This window comes from Microchirus variegatus (assembly GCF_963457635.1).
Source record: "Microchirus variegatus genome assembly, chromosome: 3".
In the NCBI taxonomy this organism is placed as follows: Eukaryota; Metazoa; Chordata; class Actinopteri; order Pleuronectiformes; family Soleidae; genus Microchirus; species Microchirus variegatus.
Window position 1 is genome coordinate 6,538,905 of NC_139804.1, and position 21,631 is coordinate 6,560,535.

The window sequence follows — 21,631 nt, forward strand, 5'->3', positions numbered from 1 at the left end:
AACATTAGGGTGGTGCCGTCTTATTTCTAATACTGGCTCCAGTTTGGTTATAAGAATGGCAATCCGTAATATACCATGTTATTTTCACAGTAATATCCATGTAATGTCAGTTACAGTAACAGGATAGCGTCAGTGTAATAACTTCACATGACATTTTTGATTGAAAAAAAATTATAAATATTATACTATATATACCATAAAAGGTTGAAAACTAAGCTAATACTTGGTGATTACTATAGAAATAAGGTCAACATTGCACTGCACTGACGGTAAAATATAAATAAAAATGCCAAAATATACACAATTTACAACAAAAATGTGTAAATAAACTGCAAGATTGTGCAACACACTGACTATTAAATGTGAACCACATTGTCGCTGTACTATATTGTAAAGCGTTAGTCAGGTAATGACTTGTTATATCAATAATAATAATATGATATAATTGATGAAATCATGTATCGTAAAGGTGTCAAACAAACACAAACAATGGCTGTTTTTGATATTCATAGTTCCATATTTGTGATCTAGATATCATTCCGCATCAACACGGACACTTTTATTTTGAAATGACATGAAATATTGTCACAAATGACATTATTGCCAAGTCATGTTGGAATATTTTAAACTCATATCATCCACCCCCTTACTAAACAGTTGGTTTTTCCCCACACAGTTGGACACTTCTTCTTCTTCTTCTTTTTTCCAGTTGACCTTCTGACCAGACTTGAAGCTCATATGGCCCCCAGGTCATTTGAGTCTCAGACCCCTGGTTATTGAGTATAAATAAACACCAGGTTAACTAGTCCTCAAATGAGAAGTTCTGTGCAATTTAAAGGGTCAGTGCAATACGATGTGCAATAATTGTCATTGCATATTATCTGTAGCTACACAGAACTCTGCTGACATCACCAGAGAGGAAGAGGTGCCATATGTAAGAATGTGGCCAAAAACAGTTACTACATTCAAATTCAAAACGCCAAGGTCTTTTAGGTTTCGTTTTCAGACAAAACTGGCAACCCATGGTTGCTCGGCAGCTGAGACTCTACTGACTGCAATGATTGGTAGACGGCGGTAGGTGGCGCCACATGCCAAAAACATGATTTGCAGTCTGCAAAATATATTTTTTTAATGCAAATATTTTGGCTGTACTGTTGTTGTTGGTGAGTTCAGTTTGTTATATGAACATTATTCCTGAGTCTCTGTGACATAATAGGAGGATTTCACGGCCAGATTTATTACATAATGCACCTTTAAAAAAATATTTTGCAGACTGCAAATCATGTTTATGTTTTGAAATCATGTTTTGCCATGTGGCACCACCTACCGCCGTCTACCAATCATTGCAGTCAGTAGAGTCTCAGCTGCCGAGCAACCACGGGTTGCCAGTTAAGTCTGAAAACGAAACCTAAAAGACCTCGGTGTTTTGAATTTGAATGTAGTAACCGTTTTTTGGCCACATATGGCACCTTTAATATGTGTGATTCCTGTCGGGGATGGCCGAGTTCCTGAGTTCCTCAGTCCATGCTCAGGCTGTTTTGTGTCTCTTGCTCCTGACAGGGACCCGGAGTCACTGAGAAGGTGAAGACTGCTGGTGTTAAGTGCTCAGCGTGACCCTCATCACAGCGACCGCTCACAATAATACTGCCGTCAGTCCAGTGACTGCACACCGTCAACCATGGCGTCGAGTCTGACATGTGCGGGCGTGATCTGGGCCCTGTTGTCCCTGCTCTGCGCCGCCGCCTCCTGCGTGGGCTTCTTCATGCCCTACTGGCTGCTGGGGACGCAGATGGACAAGCCCGTGTCCTTTGGCACGTTCCGGCGCTGCTCGTACCCGGTGAGGGACGAGGAGAGGCAGGCCACCGTCATGCTGGAGCAGTGCGGCCGCTACGCCTCCTTCAACGGCATCCCCAGCCTGGAGTGGCGCATCTGCACGGTGGTGACGGGCGTCGGGTGCGGCCTCCTCCTGCTGGTGGCGCTCACGGCGCTCATGGGCTGCTGCATCTCGGACCTCATCTCGCGCACGATCGGCCGCGTGGCCGGCGGCATCCAGTTCGTCGGAGGTAAGAGAGCGTTTTTTGTGTGTTTTTCTTTGCTTGTGCGTTTTCACGTCACCAGACGCTGGGTTCAAATCTGATTAAATCCAGAATATCAGATTTGACAGCTTACATTCATAACTTCGTGGTTCGAACAAGGTTTTTCTAGACGTTCAAAATGCATCGAAGTCTGAATTGCAGTCAGAGCGCCCTCTGCTGGGCCGTGTGGTAATGACTTCAGATGGTCTGATGCGCTTCTATACTGGGTCTTTTTTTCTATGTGTGTGCGGCTATGGTGTGTCTCACATACTCTCTGCAAAAATAACAAAAACTTAGCACATCCTGTTCCTCTTTCAAAATAAAAGCACTGTAAGTGTTTCATCATTTCCCTTTATTCCATTCATTTCTTTTCCAACAGAGCTTTATTGTGAAATAATCGCTGTGGTTTCATACTGAAAAGTCTTGGCATTTAGTTAAAGTAGTTTAAGTTTAAGAGTTTAATGAATTTAGCTTTAGCTTTGTTTGTTTAGCTTCTGACGCAGGTCGATTGTAACAAAACAAAGCTGCGTGGATTCTGATATGACCGTTTACACCATTGATTGAGACGATATGATATTCTCTATTGGAAATAAACTTTAAATATCACATAATATATGCCACAGTAAGCACAGACTGTAAAAATGTGGGCTTTCTTCTTTATAGGAGCAACTTTTGGGTTTGAAATGGCTGGTTATGGACTGATATCGGACAGTAAAAGTGGAATTGAGCCTTTTCCTAGCTCTGAAACACAGGAAAGGGTTAAGGTATGGAGTTTGGCGGAATTCGGTGAATGATCTCTACCTTTTTTACTCTGTTTTGAATTACCTCCCTTTAACTTTCATATTGTGTTGTGAGTTTTGTATCTGAAATTGTCTCTGTAACCATCCATGCTGCTATCTTGACCAGGACTCCCTGGAAGAAGATATCATTTATCTCAGTGGGAACTTCCTGGCTTAAATAAAGGATAAATAAAACTGTTTTCATACAGTTGCATGGCCACAAAGCTGATGTGAAAATCAGATTTCTGCGTCCACACAGCCCTGAATAAATCAGATCTGAGTCACATTGATGGCTTAACTTTAGCCTTACCTTACACCTGAGGGTCCAAAGTACAGAGGCTCTGATAATCATTACGAACACGGCGTGTGGATTACATTTTAAACACAGTCACATCCCATATTTGTGAAGTGGACGACTAAAGATAAAGAAGACTCTCTCTGAATCCTAATATGGATGTTTGTATAGATTCGCTTGGTGCTGATGGCTGTAATTAAGTCATACTCATCAAATTTGTTTAGTTATCGCAGACATAAGTGCGGGCCGCGAATCGAAATCACATTGGCGAGGAAACACAGAAATCTGAATGACCGTGCAATGTTTATTTTAATACGTCTGGTATTGAACTTCAGTTGTTACTCTGCTCTCACGACGAGAAAATCAGGTGTTTGTCATCGTTTTGTGTAAATATTCTAACCACAGTGGATATTATGCATCTTTTTTTAACCGACTTGAACAAAATAACTATAATATCAGTTATGGCGCAATTTGTAAGCCCTGTCTGACAAAAACACACTGCATCATTAAACATTAAATGTTCATTTTTTTGTGTTTCTGGCGACATATTTAGCACCATATGTTCATTGTTGATCACATAGAATCATTAAAGTCGGCTGCCACTGTTTTCTCAGCTTGAATTTTTGCACTTTTATGATAAACACAAGCATTTTCTGACACAGATTTGAGTGTTATTCTGTTAAATAACTGTTACATAATGGCAACTAATCCGGCACTATTTCCACACAGTACTGACAATGCTAATAGTGAGAAATATCTTTAATAACAATGCTTTAGCTTCCTGGGCACGTTAGCGCGCTAACGGCGGTTAACGGCGTCAACGTTAACCCACTTTAATGCATGACGCGTTCCATGACAACTGACCGAATAAAGACACGCTTGACGTCATGTTAATGCGCCGCGGCACAGTTTACCAGTTAGCTGTGTTAGCTATGTTAGCTCCTTTAGCTGTGTTAGCTCCTTTAGCTGTGTTAGCGTGCCTACAGTCAAACTGGAGCGGTCTGTTTATTAAACGCTACAAATAACCAGCGTAGCTGTGTACTGCGTACGTGTGCCTCTGTCTTTAAAGTTTAGCGTTACTTTGGAGACATGAGGTCAGTCGTCATGGAAACGCGTCATGCATTAATGTGCGTTAACGTTGACTCCGTTAACCGCCGTTAGCGGCTGTTAACCTGCCGTTAGCAGCCGCTAACGTGCCTAGCACTACTCTATTTCTTTTTTTATTTGCAGACATAGTTTGACATTTGTTTCCGTTCCTTTGCCTTAAGTTTGACTGATGAAGCGATGGAAAAATCGAGCTTCACTGGAGCCGCGACGAGCCCAAAATATGTCAGCGTGATTTCTTTACTCTGGCTTTGGTCCAGAATGTGCGTCTTTAAATTGAAAAAGAAATCCACGCCCTTTTCTCTTGCTTCTCTCTTTGTAAAAATAGAGTTCTGTCCACGCTGCAGATCTGTGCATGGAAATGGTCTCTTCTTGTTTTTGGCGGACGCCACTCTAAACGGCAGCGGAGGTTTTTTTTTTTTTGTTTATGTACACTCTTTGGTTTTTGTACATGTGTTCTCTCGGGGACGGACGCTCTGAGGGCAAGGCTTTTGCATCGGAGCGGCGAGTTTCTCTCTGGCCTAGTTTGAGAAGCCGCGGCGCCACAGCCCTCTCATTAGCTCGGAAACGTTCGCTCGCATACTGCGGCTCGCCACCCGCCGCTACTGCTATTTACAATCCCCCCCATCACTTCAGTGTGGCTTTCAAAAAAGCAGATTTGACAGAGGAAGCAGGTTGAAGGCTGATTTTGACAGAGCTGCCAGGTTTTTCTGCAGGATAAATCTTCAGAGGACCACCGCAAGGCGCCGTGTCCTACTTCTAAACGGCTTAGCTACTTAGGAACATCAGTAATAATCATGTGTAATATGGAGGATGATTAAGGTGAAGGCTCCATGTCATAAAAGCTTGTGACAGCCCCACAGCTGCTATTTTTGGTGATAGGATTTTTTTTTTAGTTTCGTACGATTCCAACTCACACATCCAGACTGAATTTTGATGGAAGGATAGTGGAAAGGGAAGGCGCGGCACCGCTCAGATCTCCTAACTCGGATGCCGGTGAGCCAAAGGGCAGAGATGTCTCAGACGAGCTAATTAGAAGTGACAGAATCCGGAAGCTCGGTGGGCCGCTCCGTGTTTTCCCTTCAATCACTAACAAGAGGAGAAAGGATGTCCAAAGCTGGCGGGGTTAGAGCAAGTGATGTGACGTCAGAGGATAAACACAACACCTGATAATTGAAACGCTCGGCAGTCGCTTCTCGTCAACCAAAGGAACCTTGCCCAAGAGAAATAAAGATCGGCGGGGTGAAAGCTGGGGAGATCTGTGCCGGGGAGATACGATCAAATCTCGGCGATTAGCGGGAACAGGGAGCGGGAAGCAAATGAGGCGTACAGCTGGTGCATGCAAAAGGAGCCTCATGGTTCACAGTCTGACGCCACTGTCGTCCTCATCCTTTTGTGTTCCCTCAGCTCCCTGTTCTCGTCCACTGATGAAGAACGTCTTATCGGAGAGGCCAGAGCCTCGAAACTGGTCCTGTTCAGACTGCCAGGAAGATTAGGGTTTTTGCTTATTTTGATTGTAAAGGCTGGACAATAAAATAAATCAGTAGTCGGTATTGGGATTTCTACAGAAGTCCTGAAAGCTCCGACTGCAATTCTAAATGTGTTTTGCGTCACTTTTAAAGATCCAGTGTGGAGGAATTAGTGATACCTAATGGTGAGACTGCAGACTGCAATAAACAAGCACGTAATGGTGCTTCACCATGTGACGTCAACAGACAGCTGGCCACTGATTGGTCAGAGAGAGTCGTCACTGGAAGAGTCGTGAGCCTGACGTCCGACACACGAATCAAACCGAACAATGCCTAAAACTTTAGATTAAAGTTCAAAAGACTTAAAAATCCGGAAAACATTACGTTAATCTTCAACAGTTTGTGAAGAAAATGTAAAAAATCTCAATATCTAACAATTACACCGAAAACAACTGCTTTGACCATTAATAGTTCGTGACACGTATAAAATGGCGTCACGGCAGTTGTGCGCAGTCATGCTATGATGACTCCGCCCACATTGAGGAGGTACTAAAGTAATGGAAAACTGTGCCTGATACCAAAGAATTGAGAAGAGCCGAGTAGAGCTGGAACTGTATAATGGAAAAGCGCCATTAGAGAATGTTGCATAAAATAATGTTTTTTAAGCATTCGTCTAACAAAACCGTTTTTTTATTTTAAAGTGATTATTAGTGCTGGGTGCTCGTTAACGCATGACAGTAGGCGTGCTAACGGCGCTAAAGGAGCTAATGCAGCTCACGGAGCTAACTGGTAAACGGTGCCTGGACTCCGGTGTCGCAGCACGGAAACATGACGTCATGCACGTCTTTTTCCAGTCTTTTTCCAGTCTTCATGGAAACGCGTCATGCATTAACGCGCATTAGCCTCGTGCCCAGCACTAGTGATTATACAATCTATACAAACATACTTATAGGTCGTCCTGCCAATCAACTCTCAGTGTTGCATACCGCACCTTTAATTTCTCACACAAACCGGCGAGGAGCTGTGTTCACGCCTCATGCAGATACTGTCGGTTGATAGTGTCTTCACACATAAATCTAAATTTTGATCAGGTGTAATTAAGAGTGCAGACAGTCTGTCTGTCTGAGCAGATCAAAATATCTGTTTGCCCCGCAGCTTGAGCTGGAGCTAAATACGCATAATATATCTCCCTGTAATTTACTTCAATCCAGTGAAATGGATTTATCAAAAACTTTAGCTGCTGACCTGACTCTGTGCAACAATAACTTATTGTTTTGTTTATATCCCGATTTCTGTTCTCTTGTTCACAACGGGCGAGTTTTATTTTGTCTTAATCGCTAATGGCAACATTTTCACGACAGACCCGAGTCTGAGTCTGAGACTGTTCTGGCTCATAAATCAAAGGCTTGAGATTTGTGCGCTGCTCACATTAAACACCGGCTCTCGCTGTAGTTTCTTGTCTTAGTTGTGCGACGGCGCCTTCTCCAAACAACAGCATCACAGACGGGGGGGGGGGATTCAAACGTTTCACATACCCTGCAGGACTTTGCCTTGTCTTTTTCAGCACAAACACCAGGAAGGACGCGTTTTAAAAATTTGTTGCCACGTAACATTTTCTTTCCTGCAGCACAATAACTTTTAATTTATGCTTCTGTGTCGTCTTTCGATCTCTTTCCTCTTTGAACCTGACGCGCAGTGATGTGTGGACTTTTGTTTCTGCTCGTCTCCATCACCCGTTAAATATCAGGGATGGGGGTGGCCGCATGCGACCGTCCTACCTCGTCAGTGTGTAATGGACTTTTTTATTTATTTATATTTTTGAACTCCTGCCACATCTACTTATGGGATGGTTCAGGAAATCTTAGGGGAAACATCTCACTGAAACCTAAAATAACCCCTTTTTTTTCCCATTTCACCGCCGGAGCTTGAGAAAGAAGACGAGCTCAGTGGAGTTTGACAATAAGATGCTGCGTTTGGAGGAGGGAGAGGACGAGAGATGCAGGTTGCGTTGCGTTTTGTTTACGACAGAGGAAGCCCGAGGTAAAATATGAAGACAGTTTAATTATAACTCCACTCTGTTGTACTTTTTTTTTTGTATTATTCTCAAGCTAAATCTATCCAATAACCTGAACTCTATTAAAATGTACACTACTGTTCAAAAGTTTGGGCTCATCTATACCATTTTTTGTGTGTTTTCCATTAAATGTCACACTTTTATTATATAAAAGAGTTGCAAAATGAATAGAAAATATAGTCAAAACATTGACGAGATTAGAAATAATAATTTTGCCCTTTCGTCAAAGAATCAGCATAACTGTTTTCAGCTGTGCTAACATCATTGCACAAGGGTTTTCTAATCATCCAATAGCCTTATAATGCGATTAGCAAACACAATGTACCATTAGGACACTGGAAATGGGCTTCTATACACCTATGTACATATTCCATTAAAAAACAGACGTTTGCAGCTGGAATAGTCGTTTAGCACAATAACAATGTATAGAGTGTATTTCTGATTCATTTAATGTTAAATACATTGAAAAAAATTGATTTTCCTTCAAAATAAGGGCATTTCTAAGTGACCCCAAAACCCACCCATATACTACTACATTTCGTTTCTACATTTCTACACTCATTTATTTGGTTCAAACGCGCAGCGTTCGGCCGACTTTGTTTCCAACACCAGGATTGTGTTTCACATCTCAAATCTCCGTCTGAGACGCTCTAATTCATACACAGCAGCGCCACCGTCTTCAAGGGATTAATAGGATTACGATAAAGCCAGCTGCCGAGGCCGACCACAGCCAAAAAAAAATAAGGGGAAATCATTCATACACTGGAAGGAATTCAATGTATAAGAAAAAAGGGCCCAAAGCAGAGTAATGTTATCTAATTCTACTCACAGTTGATTAAAAGAACAACAACATTGGTGTTGTATTTCCAAAGATAAAGCAGTAATTGCTATAGTGTTGCTTGAGAAGACAAAGGAGCCCCTTTTTCCTGCAGCTTAATGCTGAAGCCAATAAGTTGTGAGGCTCAACGCGCTCTGCCAAAATCACTAAAGAGTAGACTGTGAACTTCACTTGTCCTTAATCACATAATATGCAAATATAAAGCCACTTAAAGTCGCAGACAATTGCGCCCTGTTGCAGTTTCGACACAACAAAAGTCCTATTTAAAGCCATCACTATCGTTAGATGTGGACCGATGATTCGGTGTAGCTGATTATATAATCTGCATCCGCTTATTATGATTATTCACAAATGAGGCAGATTACATAAGTCTATATTTTGCTCTCAGAAATTGGCTAAATGCACTTAAACGTTGCTATTTCATCCAATGTATCGATTGCAAACTGGGAAATTTGAATTTGAATCTTCATCTTCATCATTTGAATGTTACAATGTTACTGTTAAAGGTGCATTATGTAATAAATCTGGCCGTAAAATCCTCCTATTATGTCACAGAGACTCAGGAATCATGTTATATAACAAACTGAACTCACCAACAACAACAGTACAGACAAAATATTTGCATTAAAAAAAAAATATTTTGCAGACTGCAAATCATGTTTATGTTTTCAAATCATGTTTTGGCAGGTGGCGCAAAAAGGCTGAAAACTTGAGGTGAAAAGGGGGCTCCTAAGGATGAAAAATCTCGCAAGGATATGTTCTGTGCAATATTTTATTGTAATAGCAAAATGATCAGCGACATGGACAGATAAACAACGGTGGAATGGCTGAGTTGACGTGATTTCAAAGCTGAAAAACCTTGGGATGATATAAAAGATGCTACATTTTTCTTCTAAACAAAGCCCGCCTCTAGCGTAACGGGCATTTGTGATTGGTTCCTTTATGAAGAAATTCTAAAATTGGCCAAAACAGCGCCTTTTAAGGTGCCACATGTAAGAATGTGGCCAAAACTACATTCAAATTCTAAATACCGAGGTCTTTTAGGTTTCGTTTTCTGACGTAACTGGCAACCCATGGTTGCTCGGCAGCTGAGACTCTACTGACTGCAATGATTGGTAGACGGCGGTAGGTGGCGCCACATGCCAAAACATGATTTCAAAACATAAACATGATTTGCAGTCTGCAAAATATTTTTTTAATGCGAATATTTTGGCTGTACTGTTGTTGTTGGTAAATTCAGTTTGTTATATGAACATTATTCCTGAGTCTCTGTGACATATTAGGAGGATTTTATGGCCAGATATTTTAGATTTATTACATAATGCACCTTTAAATCTGCATTTTGGTAAGAAGGCGCAGTGCTACTGTTACTCGGTTTAGAAAAAGCTGTCTTTGGATTCGGCCGTTGCTTCCATTTTAAGTTCCCGTCATTGGACATTGGTTGTTGTCATCATCCGTGTCATTGGTCTGATTGGTTGTCGGTCCATCCAATGGCGAACAGAAGCATTTCCATCTACATCTGTTGGTCACACCTCTTCAAAGTCTCTTGAAACCTCTATACCCTTTTCCAAAAAAAATAATCCAAACATAATTATTGTCCAAAAGGATCTGAAGATCGTACTGGCACCGGCACCAAAAAGAAACCCTTATTCGTCAAACCTCTAACTAAAGTGAGGCAGTGGTTCAGCGTCCCTCCAAAACATGCCTGTAAAATATATCTTCGACCGCCTGAAATCATTTTCACTCCTGATAAAAATGTCAGCAGGTGCAGCTACTCAAGGCTGAAGGATATGGGCTGTATTTTATTTTGAACTGCTATGTCCTTGAAAGAGAAGGAGGGGCAATATAAAGTATGGCAGGCTGTATTTAGCCTTTTTCAGGGAGTTTGTTTTCAGGGTACAAACAGAGGACTTTATACCGTACAGCAGCAGGAGCTGCAGACCTGCGAGTCTTTGAGGGATTTGAAGGGAAAAACAGCTCAACACAACATATTTCACTGCCATAAGGTGCGGTTGTGGTCAGCAGAGAGCCTCGGCTTTTGTCGTTTGTCGGTACAAGAACCAAGAAGTCATTAGTCTTCCAGAGGAGAAATCTGATGCCGTCACCGCACGATGATCTAAGAGCATTTATTATTGATCAGATACATTTAATGTCTGTTCCATTAAATATTACCCGTGGGTTCTGACAGTTCTTTGATGAAATGAGATCAGAAAAATATTATTTTTCACAAGCGACTTCTCCCCTGTGAGGTCTACCAGGGGCAGATGACAAATTTAGAATTATTGGACACATACATTTATCTTGTGACCAGCTACCAAACTTCTGGTTTTTAATGGAATACTTCTTCAAAGATAAACGTGAAGAAATAGCTGCAGGTATATGTAAAAAAAAAAACTGTGAAAGCAGAAAGAGAATTGACTTAAAACTGTGTTGGATGGGGGCCACGTTGTTGGTGTACACTCTTAGAAATAAGGGTTCCAAAAGGGTCCTTCCACCAGGGCTGAGGTTCTACCTGGAACCATTTGCTTCTGAAAAACCCTTTCCCAAAAAAAGGGTTCTTGGTAACACTAATGGTTCCAGTAAGAACCATTTTGATCCAGAGAACCCTTTAAAACCCCTTTCCTGAATGAAGGGTTTTAAAAGGGTTCTTGGTGGAACCCTCCATAAGGGTGCCAAAAAGGGTTCTCCTATGAGGACAAGCCGAAGAACCTTGTATGGTTCTATTTAGCACTTTTATTTCTAAGAGTGTAGTGGTTTGCACTCTTGCCTTTGCAGCAAGAAGACCCGGGTTCGGAGGACAAAGTGGTAGAAAATGAATGGATGTATTGGATGGTTCAGACCTACCGCCCTCACGATTGTAATCCTATGTCGACGGACTGTTCAAACTTAAAGTACGTCCTGGAATTCATCTCTTGTGACCACATGAGATCAGACCTGGCATCCCTCCCCCAAACACAATGGTATAATCACTGTTTACGATAGACTGTACAGAGTCAGGAGTGAGCCAAAGCTCTACTCACGCTGCTGTAACATGACAATTATTTTAACCCCAAAAAGTAAGACAGTCGGTGTCTTAAGAGCCCTGGACGGTTTGGGAGCATTCAGATCTGTGCTTGATGCGAGGATGGATGTTAATACCAGGTCTGGTTGTGGTCTAAAAAGATGTATCTTTGTGTGGTGGGGGAACAATATAAGTGTAACACATTTGCTCTAGCCTTTACAGTGTGCCCTGGTTGAATACGTCCCACCTCAGCCTCTGCTGTTGGTCCTAAATAACAAATAATTGGCTGTGTTGTCTCGTGGGAAAGCTCCTTAATTTTGTTTTCTGGCTGATTGGCTCTGTTTACACCTCTGTGCCCACACTAGTGTGTCAGTAAATGGACTTTATGAAACCCCATTGAGGACAGACGTACAAAATATGTTCAAATTTGTGTAAATTGTGTGGGTGTATCGTATTCCTTGTTGTTCCCTTGCATGTAATTCAGTATCCCGGTCAATGATAGAAATGAAATGAAATCGACCATATCTCTGTGCGCTGCCTCTGCAGCTTTAAGAACGCATCAAGGGCATGAGTGATAACTTGAAAGACAAGTCAATAAATTAAAATATGGGAGCGTTGTTGCGGTTTCCAGAATGTTGCCAGGGGCTATTTGGCACGCGAGTGCGTTGCCCTGCTTGGGAGCCATACCAGCACAGCCAGGAGCTTTGTCCTTGTGTCGGCTCTGTGAGTTCCTGCCAGCTGGATCTCGCCCAGTCCCAGAATATGTACTTCCACTCCCCTCTCACCACCAGCACTCATTTCCAAGAGGTGGACTGCAAGAAAAATGAAACTGCATCCATTTGAGGAGGGCTCCGGGATGAAGAGCTCATGTTTCCAGTTTGTGTTGGGGGGCAAGGAGGGGATGGGAGGGGAGGGGGAGATGCTCTTTCTGGATCACAACAAGTGTCTCTTGCCATTTGTTGTTTAAAGCTCACATAGAGTGGTCCTGTTGCACATATATGTTAGCTATGGAGGTCTGCTTACATACATTGATTTGTTCAAAAACCTCCTTGTTGCAGTAAAGAGCCGATAGAAATCCCTCTTTTCTGACGCTGTGCTGAGCCGCGATATTTCAGACATAAATCTCACACCCAGAAGACAGAGTGTGTTGTGGTTGGCCAGCCAGCGTAAAGCCTTCCCAACTGTCTTGTGATTGGCCAGTACCCGGAAGTGACATATTCAGCACACCCGCTCTCAGAAGCGCAGCTCCCCCCTCTGGAACGGTGGATGCACTGCTACTCATTATTGTTATAACAATGTTTAAAAATAGCTTCACGACTCCCCGCCGCAGTCCCTTTTATGACTTTGACCCAGAGTCAGACCCAGAGTCAGAAGACACTGTCGCTCGTGAAACACCTCCACAATGGACGTTACTCTTCTTCTGCGGTTCAATGTACGCAACCGGATGTGCCCGGACTAGTGCCCGGATCTGCTGTTCAGGAGAACTGCTGTTTACGTAACCGGACCAGGTTTTTTCAGAGATCTCGCTGAGCCCGAGATTACAATAAAACACAGCGTTCTCAGCAGTGGCTGAACTGTTTGTTTAGAACCTTCGTAAACAAGGTAACGACGCAGATACACACTAAACAACAGCGTTAACTGGAACTTCCGGTCTAGGTCCGCTTTAATGGTGTCGGATCACAAGACACATCCTGGACAAGGTAAATAGTCCTTGACGTGACAAAAAAACCAACCCAGATTTCAATATCCCTTTGTGCTCGTGGGTCTGCAACTTCGATGTGATGAAGACGAACTGCACCGTTTCATGTGCCGTGTAGTCATCAGGTAAAACTAATGAGACAGCAGCAGCCTGTTATGTTTGAGAGGAGAAAGCCGGGGCCTTTTTTTTTTTTTCACAACAGACAAGAGCTCTTGTGTAATGGTTTTTCAGAACGCCATCTTCACTGCTTACATTTCCGGCCACTGATAGTTATAAAGTGGAACGTCTCTTCCTCTGGGTTGATTGATCACCTAAAGTGTGGACCACTCTTGCAACGCAGTAATGCGCTCGTTCAGGCCTGCGGCTATTTTAGTTCCCTCAATCCCTCAGCGACACCACAAGGGTGTTCGGAGTCGAGAGGTCAGGGGAAATGCAGCCTGTTCATCAGAGGCAATCTTTTTTTTCTTCTCTCCCCCTGCAACACTCTGGTCTGTCTTTCTCCTTCAACCTTCAGTCTCTCTCTCAGGAGGAACTCATTCCTCCTTCCGCGATTTTGTTTTACTTCCAGCGCTTTAAATCTGGAACTCACTATTTCAACCCCTAATTTTGCTTCCTGTGCACCCCTCTGAGTCCTTCCCCATCTCTTTCTGCCGCACTCCTCCTCCTCAGGCAAATGCTTGGGGCCCCGAGCTGATAGGGGGCCCCCGACACTCGGAGCCTGACGGCTGTTTTTACTGAAATAAATATGCCTATATGTGCCTCCCCGTCCACCTTAAAAAACAATGGGCGATTTGCAATGACATCTCAGTAGGAAACCCTCCTAAAGGGGCCCCACCTCACTTTAACCTGTGTGAAGTTATCGTTCTGCAAGTTGGAAAATGAAGAGGATTATTTACAGTGCAATGCATATCTTTTTTTACTCAGTTTATATATGGTTTTTTTTCAGTTATGTACAGTATGTTATTGTTCTATATATTTATATTGTTTTATAATGTGGGTTCTTTACAGTGTAATGTATTTGTTTTTACTAACTTTATACAGTTTTTTAATAGCTATTTACAGTATTTTATTGTTCGTTACATTTATTGTTTCACATACTTTTTAATTACAAGGTTTTTCCATGTTATTTCATTCATTTTTCATTGGTGTCAGATTATTCATAACATAATGGTGATGAACACTGGTTGGAAGGGCCCCCCTGGGAATTTTTGCTTGGGGGCCCCTACAGACTCTAGAATCGCCTCTGCTCCTCTGTAACTGTGGCTGCTGTTCACATTGTTGTCCACAGACACTGGGACAGCACCCAGTGACCCCAAGAGTGGACATGGGCCCGGCCCGGAAAAGACAAGAACAGACAGAAATGAGAGAGACAGAGACATGGGGCACAAAGCCCAGCATCAGCAGGGATTTAGGGTTTGTCAAACAGGAAGTCTGGTGAACCAAAGGACAGACAGAAAGGTTATTTCAGTCCCTTACACGGTTAAGTCATTGTTTTCACGGTCGTAGGCGCAGACGTGCAGCACAAGGGTTTTCGTTGTCACTATAGGAAGAAAAAGCGTTGCAGAAAACGTGTCTTGGCTGTGTTTATTGTCGACAAAGTGATTCATTTTACGGAAAATGAATGGAAGGCAATTAATGACTCATTTGAAAGTGGTTTAGTAAATGCAGAAAGTGACTATTTAGTCAATTCATTTAAAGTTGGTCAGACAAAACAAGCAATTTCTTCAGGGCCTTTGGGAAATCTGAATTATTCAATGATTTCCTCGGTGAGCCGACACACTGAGTCACCGAAGCAGTGAGTGGTCGTAATTTTTCATAGTCGTAAATCAGCAAAAAGTGATAGGGAAACCTTTTTTTTTGTTTCTATCAAAGGCCATTTCAGTTTCTATAACATCCCTCGGAGGCCTTACTTAATTATTGAACACATATTTGACACACTGGCTGCTATTGCTTCTCTACAGTGAGGCATACGATGTCAGGTGGAAGTGGCGATGATGATAAAGATGATAAAACAACTATAGCTGAATCAAATCCTCATTTTTGGGGGTTTTACTACATCCACATTGCTACTTTCTTGTAGAAAATGTTTACAACACGGCTATAATCACAAAGCAGAAGGCAGAATCAAAAGGGGGTTACAAAGGTCACGGAGACTAAATAGATAAAAAATGTTGGCCCACTGTCAGGAAAACGAGTCGGCAGAGACTGAACGATGAGGGAAGGTTATAAACTGCAGGTGTGGCTAATCAAGCACAGGTGAACGTAACGAGGGTTACGACTTTTTTTGGAATCCAGTTTCATTTAAAAACTCTACAGAAAACTTTTTAGTCTGGTCCGGCAAAAACTCAGACATTTACATTTCTGTTATCTGCATTCATTTCCTGGTTGGGTTTTATCTGCCACAACTCTATCTGTCAGCCGTGATAGATGAGTTACTTTCACTTTCACCTTGTTGTTGGTTTCATAGCAGGAATCCTTATTCTTGCTTTCCTACGTTGCAGTTGCTTTGTGAAATGCAAGAAACACAAGAAATGAAAACATAGGTTTATGAACCATTCATGTCTCGTAACAACTTTAGCAGTAATGGCTAATTCATTGGTGTTTCTTGTGTCTTTTCGGTTCTTGAAAACAAACTTTTACTGCTCGGTTTTGCAGCGAGGTTCCTTCACAAGTTCTCCTTCTAAATGACATTCTTAACTCCACGAGATACACTCTTAGAAATAAAAGTGCTAAGTAGAACCATATAAGGTTCTTCGGTGTGTCCTCATAGGAGAACCCTTTTTGGCTCCAGGTAGAACCTTTATAAAAAGGTTTTGCCCTTTTAAAAGCCTTTATTCAGGAAAGGGGTTTTAAAGGGTTCTCTGGATCAAAATGTTTATTACTGACTGTTTGGCGTCATCGCTGAAAGTAGATGGTTGAATGGTATGTTACCTCACAACTACAGTTTGCGGTGATGAAAATGGTTGCAAACGACACCAAATGTGCTTGGATGAAGGTCACGCTACACTCTTAGAAATAAGGGTTCCAAAAGGGTCCTTCTACAAGGGCTGAGGTTCTACCTGGAACCATTTGCTTCTGAAAAACCCTTTCCCTTGACTGTGACGGGTATATGGTATTCATTTAATTTAATTGCAGAATGAAAAATAGCTGACAGGAGACTTTCTCAAAGTTTTTTCCATACTGAAATTTTGACTTGGTGTTACCATTGTTATTACACTTGATAGTTTGATGACTGTGAACGTCTGAACCTTACTTCCCTGACCTTCTCCTTAATAGTTAGACATATTTTTGGTCAAAATCTCAAACATGACCATTGGCAAAGAGTAAAAGTTCTCACTATAGCCAGGTGAGGTGACTGCATTTGCGTAATTTTCATTAACTTAATGAATTTCTTTGTGTAGAGATTTGAGGGGCTGTCCACACGAAAATGAGTCTAGAAGTTTTTTTTTTAATCGTATTGTCGTTTTATCCACACAGCATTTTGGGAATCCTGTAGTAAACCCTGTGTAGACAGTACATTTGTTGCTTTGGGAAAACAATCATGTCATAATCCCACCTCTCTCTTAACTTGCATTATCGTTGTCATCGTCATCTTTCTCTTCCTGTGTTTGGAGATTGTTTGGTCTGTTCACTTTATGCTGAATATTATTTTCTTTCATTAGTGGCTCCCTGTCTTTCTTCATTCTGCTTTATTTTATTTTTTATTTTTATTTATTTGCCAAAGAAACACGTACAGGCTTCGGTTTTGTGGGGGCTCTTAGAAATAAAAGTGCTATGTAGAACCATATAAGGTTCTTTGGCTTGTCCTCATAGGAGAACCCTTTTTGGCTCCAGGTAGAACCTTTTTATAAAGGTTCCACCAGGAACCCTTTTAAAACCCTTTATTCAGGAAAGGGGTTTTAAAGGGTTCTCTGAATCAAAATGGTTCTTACTGGAACCATTAGTATTACCAAGAACCCTTGAAAAGGGTTCTTCGTGAAAGGGTTTTTCAGAAGCAAATGGTTCCAGGTAGAACCTCAGCCCTTTTTGGAACCCTTATTTCTAAGAGTGCAGTACATGTATACATGTCATATTTAAGGAAAACCTTTAATATAATAGTATAATTTACGTTCTCTTTCAGTGTGTATAGGGCCTTATTTTAACGGGAAGAGAAAATTGTTAACACATATCACATCTCTGCCACCGACATGTAAAACGGTGACTTTGTGTGAATCACAGCCTCAGACAGATGCTGCACAGATGGCAGATGCTCTGCGCCTCTGTATCACTGGTGACACACATTGTTTGGAGCGTGTTTGATGTCAGTGTTCTGGCCTGTAGTTACAGTGAGCAATGCTTTAGTCACCGGTAGTGATACGAGAATAGAATAATACAAAAAAAAATAAAGAAGAAGAAAAGCCCTTTCATTCAGAGTTGAGGCTTAACTGTGAGGCAGATAAAAACCCCAACAAGCACAAACAGAAGTGAGAACAAGTGAAGGAGGATAAAAAGACCCCGGTTTTCCTGAAATTCACTACATGTTGTGTCTAATTAGGGATGAAGAAGATGGAAAGCCCACGTTTGACCTGTTTCGAAATCTCCCAGGGAGTCAGAGGCCACGAGTCGGCTGGATAAATGAATAAGTATGGATTGGATAGATTGGGTTTGAAGCCCTGTGGGATCAAGTAGTTTGCTCAGTATTCAGACGCTGTTTAACAGTCTCACAGGCACCGTGCCTTTAACACTACAGATAATTACAGCCCGTGCTTAACTAGTGAGGGGGAATGTGGGGTCAATACTTCCTTTATGCTGCCTTCTCGTGGGTCAAATAGCAGGTCAGCAAGGAAATAGAATATAGGCAGGATGTATGGAGACAGATCTGGACATAATATGGCAGCATAGAATAGCTAAGAAGAGTGGGAACCATGTGGTCTTCTGTACTTTAATTAATTCCCTAAGAGTTTGTTAATAAGTAAAACCAAAAGACAACCGACATGACAGTGTAGTTTTAGTTGTCTGTAGGGCTGCAGCTAAGGGTTATTCTTTATTATCATTTATTCTGATTAGTTGTCTATCCTTAAAATGTCAGGAAAATGTTAAAAAGATAGTGAATTAAAAAAATAGTGAGTCTTTATGGAGCAAAGAAAATGTAAACAGTAGTGCTGTCAAACGTTAACGCGTCGACGTTAGCGCACATCGTGTTTCCATGGCGACTGACCGGAAAAAGACGCACATGACGTCATGTTTACGTGACTCCCGGTTGTTAAAATGAGTCTCTAAAGTAACGCTGAACTTTAAAAACAGACGCACACATACGCAGTTACACAGGTACGCTGGTTATTTGTAGCGCTGCTCTTTTTCTTTAATAAACAGACCGCTTCAGTTCGACTGTAGGCGCGCTAACCGAGCTAACACAGCTAACTGGTAAACGGTGCCTGGACTCGGTGTCGTGGCACGTAAAAACCAACGTCATGCGCTGCTTTTTCCGGTCAGTCGTCATGGGAACGCGTCATGCGCTAACGCGCGTTAGCTTGTTGCACTGAACTAGTAAAAAGTCACATTTTACAAGCTGAGAAATGGGAACGAAAACACTAAAACTGATTCATCCGTTACCAAAATAGTTGACTATTCATTTAGTAATCGATTCACAAGATATAACTTTATAAATCCCAAAGGAAATTCTTGTTCCAGGCTGCTCCAAAATTGCAAAATAATTAATTATTTAAGTCAAAACAGTTGACGTGAATAAGGAGTCATTCGTCCTCTGTCCTTGTTTAAAGGAACGCAGGGTCTAAAAATACATCACAAACTTTCTTACACCAATGCGAAAGACCCAATTTGGAGTAATTTATTTTTGTCCTTTTCACCACGTTGACTCTTTGGACGTCTCGTTTGATTTGACCCACTGTGTTCCCAAGTATCTCCTTCATCTTATTCCTCAGAGGCCAGGATTAGCATCGAGAGCTGCACGAGAGGACTCTAGCCAAGTAATGTGTGGAAAAGAGAGTGGCCTCTGTTTCTGGTAGAATTAGATCAGGGTCAGCGTGTCCCTCAGTGGACCGCTCAGACACATGTGGATGATGTGAGACGTGAGGGCAGGTGAAGGTGGGGTAAAAAGGCAGCTGCAGTTCAGGCCACGGGAGGATGGAGAGGTCTGCTGTGCACATGCATTTGTCTGTCACCACATGGTCACAGTTAAATGACTTCACCTTAAACTGCTGGTGGACTCAAATGCTCATATGCTAGTGCGGATAGTTAGCATTTTCCACGTTTCAACTGTTCTAATGAGAAAGCTGCTGACATCAGGCGATTATATGCATGAAGTGTGTTTAATCTTAGCATCATCGTGAACCAGCGCTTGAAAGTTTTAGGTCACTTTGCTAAATTTAGCAAAGACAAACCAACTTGCATCATACGTAGTAAATGTGGTTATATTTGCAATATATGCAATAATCTATCTATCTATCTATCTATCTATCTATCTATCTATCTATCTATCTATCTATCTATCTATCTATCTATCTATCTATCTATCTATCTATAGCAAGGCTAACAGAACTAGCTTTCCTAATCTGGCTCTCACACAACCTTGAGTGAGATAACACCTTGTTAAAATAGAGCTCTGTGTTTGACTGCTTTAGCAAAGCTAATATTCAGGCAACGCTTACAGTTAGCAAAGCTAATTAACAGAACTTGCTTTCCTAGTCTGGCTCTGACTCAAACACCGTTGACAGAAACACCTAACTATGTTTAAATAGAGCCGTGTGTTTGACTGCTTTAGCAAAGCTAACATTTAGCAAAGCTTAGAGTTAGCAAGGCTAACAGAACTAGCTTAACTAATCTTGCTCTCACACAAACTTGAGTGAGATAACACCTTGTTAAAATAGAGCTCTGTGTTTGACTACTTTAGCGAACCTAATATTCAGGCAATGCTTAGGCTACAGTTAGCAAAGCTAATTAACAGAATAGTCTGGCTCTCACTCAAACACCGTTGACAGAAACAACTAACTATGTTTAAATAGAGCAGTGTGTTTGACTGCTTTAGCAAAGCTAACATATAGCAAGGCAATACACTTAGAAAAGCTAACAGAGTAGCTTTCCTAGTCTTGTGGCTCTGACACAAACTCGACTGAGGGGAAACACCTCTTTATTGTTAAATGTGTTGCTGTGACTTAGCACACATATTGACATAACTTTTAAGAAATTCTAATGTATGTGCTAATTAATCCCAGAGACAACATCAGTCAAGCAGCAGCCACAGAAGTCAGTCCAAACTAGCTAACATGACTCGGGGGAAAAACAACAGCTGATGTCACAGGACTGTGGCCAAGGTTATTTTAAAAGATTTACAATCCATCACAACAGTGAAGTAGTTTGAACAGAAGAGGAGTGCACTCCTCCTCGCTGCCAACAGTCATCAATTTCTCAATTACAGAGAACTATCAATAAGAGTATTGATAGAATCTTAACTATATCATCCCCATCTGGCATCTCTACTTAGCTAGCATGTGGCTAAGCGTGCGACTGACCCGTGTGCTGAGGGCAGAGTCTGCGTTTGCTGTCTGCCTCGGGGAATGCTGGGAATTTGGGGTAAATATACTCTGTTGCCCCTTCACTTCCCTCATACGCCCTCGTATTCATCACCACTGTCGGTTAAATTTGAGTTGTTGAATCTGTTTCTGCTCATGATTGTGAATGCTAGCTAGAGTGTCTGAGGGTTTTTTCAGCTAACTTTATTAAAATTAGAGACGGAAAGACCTTCGAGAGAATGAGTGTTTTCGTGTTTAGTGATGAATACAAATAAGACTTAATTTGGAGAAGTCCCGCTTGAATTTGTAAACACGGCATCAAAGTCACCTTGGTAGAGTAATAAGCAAAAATGTCGGCGCCGTTATATCATTATCGTAAAATTACAACCCTGCAATTGTGCTGCACAAAATTATATCTCAGGAAATGTTTTCATTTTTTTTTTTCTTAAAGTTGACACAAGTGGAACATAAATCTCCATTTTTGTGGCCCACAGCTGTACTTCAGGGGGACAGGAGACTGTTTGAGTGTTTGGGTGGAAAGCGACGTGCTGTGATTCCAGCTTTGCTTTGCTTCCCAGACTCTCATTCCAGCTGGTCAGCAGCAGTTGGGTGGGCTCGTCCCATTATAGGATCTGGTTTCCACAGCAGCAGGGGGTGCAGACCCAAAGGAGACGCATTGGGCAGAGGGGAGGGTGACAGAGAGAAACCCTGGAGTCCTGCAGCAGTCGGGGGGGGGTCTGTCGCTGAAGATAAACAAGTTAAACACACAAGCTGTCTTTAGATTTAAGG

At 41.9% G+C, this 21,631-nt stretch overlaps 1 protein-coding gene across 1 annotated transcript in view; it reads left to right on the forward strand.

Annotated features, from left to right (window-relative positions):
• Positions 1-1,678: 1,678 nt before the first annotated feature.
• The window catches only part of LOC310924482 (LHFPL tetraspan subfamily member 6 protein), a gene marked incomplete at its 5' end in the record, with an annotated part of 82,390 nt that continues 62,437 nt past the window's right edge, over positions 1,679-21,631 (forward strand). Inside the window, one exon of the mRNA XM_083886226.1 lies at positions 1,679-2,063. Within this exon, the coding sequence (XP_083742352.1) occupies positions 1,679-2,063 (385 nt within the window). The remainder of the gene's footprint in view (positions 2,064-21,631) is intronic.